This window comes from Coffea eugenioides, chromosome 1, assembly GCF_003713205.1.
Source record: "Coffea eugenioides isolate CCC68of chromosome 1, Ceug_1.0, whole genome shotgun sequence".
Lineage (NCBI taxonomy): Eukaryota > Viridiplantae > Streptophyta > Magnoliopsida > Gentianales > Rubiaceae > Coffea > Coffea eugenioides.
Genome location: NC_040035.1, coordinates 43,720,660 through 43,726,691, shown reverse-complemented (window position 1 = coordinate 43,726,691; position 6,032 = coordinate 43,720,660). Strand labels below are relative to the sequence as shown.

Here is a 6,032-nt window from a genome sequence, read left to right as displayed (position 1 = left end):
AATTATATATTGGAATAACAAAATTAGGACCGGGAGCCATGAAGAACTGGTGGTTGGAACGAAAATTCGTAGACAGGAGATATTTTATTTTATTTTATTTATGGATCAAAAGGTGCCTAGTGTAAACAAAAACATTTGAGGCACTTTTTAGGAAAGAAAAAAATTTATTTAAATTGTATATAGTAGCATACTTTGTGAGGTATATTATTAGAATAAATCTTTTCTATACTGACAGTGTATACACTATCAATGTTGAATTCATGACATGTGTAAAAATTAAATTTTAAATTTAAATTTTACATAGTTATCGTTCATTTCAATATTGACAGTGTATATATTGTCTGTGTAAGAAAGATTAATCCATATGATTATACCTATTAATTGCATAGTCAACAACCACGGGGGCCACCCACCACCCCATAAATCTTGACGGGAAGTTCCACGCAGCTCACATTTGCACCTGACCCCCGGGGCCTACGTGTCACACATTTTATCCGTCAGATCACATGATGATCCTTCGGCCCAAATAAATTCTCAGCTAACCACCCAACACTCTTTGAGTCGCACCCTTTATTTAAAGAATGCCAATTTACAGTTGAACCAACTCTCCATACCCTTATTCCTTCCATTGATTTTTTCCTTTCTTCCTAAACATCATCCATTTCTAGTCTTGGCACAGAACAGAACAGAAAGCCACTCCACTTTCTTTCTTGCTTTCTGTTTCTGTGCGGCCTTTTCTTTTAAGGGGAAAAAAAGAGAGTCTCGTACCCAACATTTGTAAGTGTAACATTTGCTTTCTTGCCCGTGACCCCAAAAAAAAAAAGAAAAATTTATTTGTTCACCCAGGGAAAAAAAAGGATATGGAGCACGTACATGAAAATGGAAATGTCCATCATTCCAATCGCTTCTGCGTCCAAGATGATCCCTTGAATTGGAACGCGGCGGCGGAGTCATTGAAGGGGAGCCATTTGGATGAAGTGAAGAAAATGGTACGCGAATATCGGAAGCCACTAGTGAAGCTAGGTGGTGAAACGTTGACGGTAGCCCAGGTGGCAGCGGTGGCCGCAGTGCATGCAGGTGGTGGTGGTGGTGGGACGGTGGTGGAGCTGTGTGAGTCGGCCAAGGCTGGTGTGAAGGCCAGCAGTGAGTGGGTGGTGGAGAGCATGAACAATGGTACAGACAGTTATGGGGTCACAACTGGATTTGGCGCCACTTCTCACAGGAGAACAAAACAGGGAACTGCTTTGCAGACTGAGCTGATCAGGTTAGATTAATTATATATTAAGTGTGTGTATTAGCTAGTGTTTCACTGGTCCTTCCGTAAAAAATCTGGATATCTGCATATTCATATTCTACATTTCATAAATTTAAATGTTCAATGGCAACTTTGGAAATAAATTCACTAATATTCCGTTTGGATAGTGCCAAAATTTTTAAAAAAAAAAGACAGTAGATTATTTGGAATAATTTTTTTGAAAAAAATATCATAGAATTTTTTGATTTGATATATGTGAGATAAACAGATGAACAAATGATATAAGTAAATAAATTTTTACAAATAATTTACTATTCACTATTTTTAAAGAAGAACAGTTAAATTCTCAAATGCAGCAAATAATTTGAAACGGAGGAGGAAGTATATACCAAGCGACAGGGCAGGAAAAAAGAGGGTGACTGGTTGGGTTCAAAAGAGTTGATTAAGTTATTGGTTGCCGAGGGGAATTGTTGTCAGTCAAACAAGTTACAGAAAAAAAGGAGGGCTCTTGCATTGGTTTTGGGTTGATGAGGGGTAAATAATTAAGAGGATGGGACAAAGAGTAAAAGAATCTTTCCTGATTTCTTCCCTCTTATGTCATTACATCGATTTTAGCTTTTTTTAAGTGTAAAGTAGGGTCTTTACTCTTTATGGACCAAATTGTTAGGTACGTTGCTCAACTAATAATAATGAGAACTTGTTGTCTAGAGTAGTTGGTTGGCCCAGCTGGGAGAGCTTTAAAGTTCTGCTTGAATATCTTTTGACTTGCATTCTTGTCCAACATTTCTTGGAAATTTCATCAGTCTTGTAGCGGTTCCGTACCTTTCAGATTCCCCAGATATAGAATATAGAATTTTTTTCTGTCTCGAAAAAAGGGAGAACTTTTTGTCAAAAATGAATAAGTTAGGTGCATTGTCTATTTTATTTTTTTGCTAGGAGTCTTTTTAATACAGTTCATTGGGAAAAAAAACAAAAAGATGGAATATAGAAGAAAAAAAAATTTATTTCTAGTACAGTTAGATAGTAGAGAAAACAATTTTCGTTTTCTTGTAATCGCACGAGGTGGGAAGTGAAAACTTAAAATGTCACTTAAAGGACAGAGGAATAAGTGGAGAATTAATTCTGCCTTTCAGTCTAATACCAAGAGCCTGCCAACATAAAGGAAGTAGTGTAAAACTACTACGTACTGTCTTCTACCTAACCCCACCTTGACTGTAGGCGACATCGCCCGGCCCCCAGCAAGGATTAATTATCAAGCTTGTATCCTTGAGCAGGGCTGCTTTGCAAGCTAGGGCCTAGGAGTACTTGGCTAAATTGGGACACTACCTTCTGTTGAAAAAACAACTAAAAGTAGTAGGCGAGATAGCCCATAATATAGCCTACCATTGGAAGCTCCTTGCCGATTTTGTTGCCTAAATAAAATTGAAAACCCACACTTTTTTTTTTTGCATTTTGTATGAAAATGGTTTACTTGTGATAGTAAGCTGTCAATTGTGTTTTATGCCGACCCCAGTAGTTAACTGATTAACCTTTATCCCATCCCTGAGGGCATGGGTCCTGTGTTGATTGGACCATAGTTATGAAGAGCCAACATGGCCGATCACTGAAAATTAAATGTCAGGGCAGAATTGTTGCCCACCCTATCATTAATGTCATGAAAAAATACCATGCTCTTGGACATTATAGCGTGAAATATTTATGAATGTTATAAATTACTAATATGTTAATTAGTGTAAATCAATTTTGTAAAACCACTGAAAAAGAAACTATTTGACCCAATGCTGTTGAAAAATCAGGTTCTTGAATGCTGGAATTTTTGGAAATGGAGCAGAGTCAGGTCACACGTTGCCACATTCTGCAACAAGGGCTGCAATGCTAGTAAGGATCAACACCCTTCTACAGGGGTATTCAGGGATCAGATTTGAGATATTAGAAGCTCTTACAAGGCTTCTCAATCACAACGTCACTCCATGTTTGCCTCTCCGCGGCACGATCACTGCCTCTGGCGATTTAGTTCCTTTGTCATACATTGCAGGACTGTTGACTGGCCGTCCTAATTCTAGGTGTGTTGGGCCTAATGGTCGGTCCCTTGATGCCACGGAGGCATTTCAGATTGCTGGGATAAATTGCGGGTTCTTTGAGTTGCAGCCTAAGGAGGGTCTAGCACTGGTTAATGGCACAGCTGTAGGGTCGGGTTTGGCCTCCATGGTTCTGTTTGAGGCAAATTTATTGGTAATCTTATCTGAAGTTTTATCAGCAATTTTTGCTGAAGTTATGCACGGGAAACCGGAGTTCATTGATCATTTGATGCATAAACTGAAGCACCACCCTGGTCAGATAGAAGCCGCAGCCATAATGGAACACATTTTAGATGGCAGTTCCTATGTCAAGGCAGCAAAGGTTTTGCATGAAACGGATCCCCTCCAGAAGCCTAAACAGGATAGATATGCACTGCGTACTTCACCACAGTGGCTAGGACCTCAAATTGAAGTTATTAGATCATCCACAAAATCGATTGAACGGGAGATCAATTCTGTCAATGACAACCCTTTGATTGACGTGTCGAGAAACAAAGCCTTGCATGGAGGGAATTTTCAGGGGACTCCAATTGGTGTGTCAATGGACAACACCAGATTAGCTATAGCGTCCATAGGGAAACTCATGTTTGCTCAATTTTCTGAGCTCGTCAATGATTTCTACAATAATGGCTTGCCTTCTAATCTATCTGGAGGAAGAAATCCTAGCTTGGATTACGGGTTCAAAGGGGCCGAAATTGCAATGGCCGCCTATTGTTCTGAGCTTCAATTTTTGGCCAACCCTGTCACAAATCATGTACAGAGTGCCGAGCAACACAATCAGGATGTTAACTCTTTAGGATTGATTTCTTCTAGAAAAGCAGCTGAAGCAGTGGATATCTTGAAACTGATGTCTTCAACTTACCTAGTGGCACTTTGTCAGGCAATTGATCTGAGGCATTTGGAGGAAAATTTGAAAAACGCTGTCAAGAACACAGTTCACCAAGTGGCTAAAAAGGTTCTGACCACAGGCATCAATGGGGAGCTTCATCCTTCAAGATTCTGTGAAAAAGATTTACTTAAAGTGGTTGAGCGTGAATACGTGTTTACATATATAGATGATCCTTGCAGTGCAACTTATCCACTGATGCAAAAGCTAAGGCAAGTCCTTGTTGATCATGCCCTGATCAACAATGATGACCTAAATCCGAACACTTCGATTTTCCTCAAAGTTGGAGCTTTTGAAGAAGAGCTGAAGACCCTTTTGCCAATAGAAGTTGAAAGTGCAAGAAATGCATGTGAAAGTGGTAATCCTGCAGTCCCAAATAGGATCAAGAAATGCAGGTCTTACCCTTTATACAAATTTGTGAGGGAAGATTTGGCGACTGGATTCTTGACAGGAGAAAAGGCAAAGTCACCTGGAGAGGAATTTGATAAGGTTTTCTCCGCAATTTGTGATGGTAAGATGGTCGATCCATTGCTCGAGTGTCTCAAAGATTGGAATGGTGCTCCGCTACCCTTGTGTTAGATGCCACTCCACGGCACATTGAGCAGATTTTAGCTGTTGTACTCGGTGAAGACCGACAGAAGAGCAGGCTTCCTTAAGGAATATTTTGTTTTACTGTAGTAGCAAACTGTTTTTCTCTATATTTTTTTTTTGTCAATTGTCACCGTCTACTCTTACTCCCATCTATTGTTTTTTTCTACCTTTTTGTCTCTCGTGATTGATGTACAGATAAATTATTGTAATTTGTTGGAATTTCTTAGATTTTGTGAGGATTTTAATCATCATATATTATTGTTTTGACTAACATCCTATTTCCATACATGATTAACTTCCACGAGCTAACAAATTGAGTTACGCACTTGATCAACTCGAGCTTTAACCGAGATGCCTTATGAGCGCTCTTGATTCGTGCAATCGTAAATACCAGCTTAGGGTTGTGGAATAACTACTTAACCACTAAACCAACTTTTTGGAAAAAAAAAAAAAAATTGGTTCATACCTTATCAAACTTCTAATAAAAAAACTTAGAATGCATCCTACTGCCGTAAAACTTCAATTATCACCGTTCCCCTCCATCCCCCCCCCCCCCCCCCCTCCAATACCCTTCCTTGTGAGGGGTTGAGGACTAAATGGGCATTAAACAAGTAAACCCACGTCATGAATTACATCCTAACCAACAAGTCACTGAGCGAGGAGGCCGCTGAAACGCTAATATCCATTCGCACCTCCAATTTCCTCCATGTTATCTACCCGATCATCCAATTCTCTTTATGCACAAAAAAGAATTGCTATATTGCCAAGGCACATTTGGTCACTGGCCCAAATCTAACAGATACTATCACTATAAGGACCTACAGCAGTTCCCTACACCAAGTCTAATTCCCATAGGAGAACGTGACACTAGCGCCACCTGCCTGCCTCTACACTTCTTCCCGTGCGCTGGTCACAATTTGGGGTAACAACAGTACAGGCACTTTGCAGTTGTGACACACTTATTTCAGGAAATGTCCTTAAATCCACTAAAGAAGATAAATAGCTACATTTTCTTTTACATGCATCCAACTTTTAATCGTAGCCAGCGACTTCCATGGAAAGCTGTTTGAAGCGGCTTTCCTGCATTAGAGTTTGAAGCAGCCATCATACATCTTTGGGGGATATTGATACCACCAAAAAAGGTTTGAATCTAGTCAAGCATCAGGGATCAACAAATTTAATGCTAGAAAACCAGAAATTGCAACTTATTCGTGTTTGATTA

At 39.6% G+C, this 6,032-nt stretch overlaps 1 protein-coding gene across 1 annotated transcript; it reads left to right on the top strand.

Annotated features, from left to right (window-relative positions):
• Nucleotides 1–619: 619 nt before the first annotated feature.
• On the top strand, nt 620–5,055 carry LOC113765290 (phenylalanine ammonia-lyase G4-like). The gene is made up of 2 exons (XM_027309420.1): nt 620–1,264; nt 3,052–5,055. Exons 1-2 carry the CDS (start codon nt 861–863, stop codon nt 4,796–4,798), a joined length of 2,151 nt encoding a protein of 716 aa, XP_027165221.1. The 5' UTR covers nt 620–860; the 3' UTR covers nt 4,799–5,055.
• Nucleotides 5,056–6,032: the final 977 nt, after the last annotated feature.

Coding starts and splice junctions, on each gene's coding strand:
- LOC113765290 (XM_027309420.1), top strand. CDS start 861: ATGGAGCACGTACATGAAAATGGAAATGTCCATCATTCCAATCGCTTC. Junction 1,265..3,051: donor TTGCAGACTGAGCTGATCAG/GTTAGATTAATT, acceptor TTGAAAAATCAG/GTTCTTGAATGCTGGAATTT.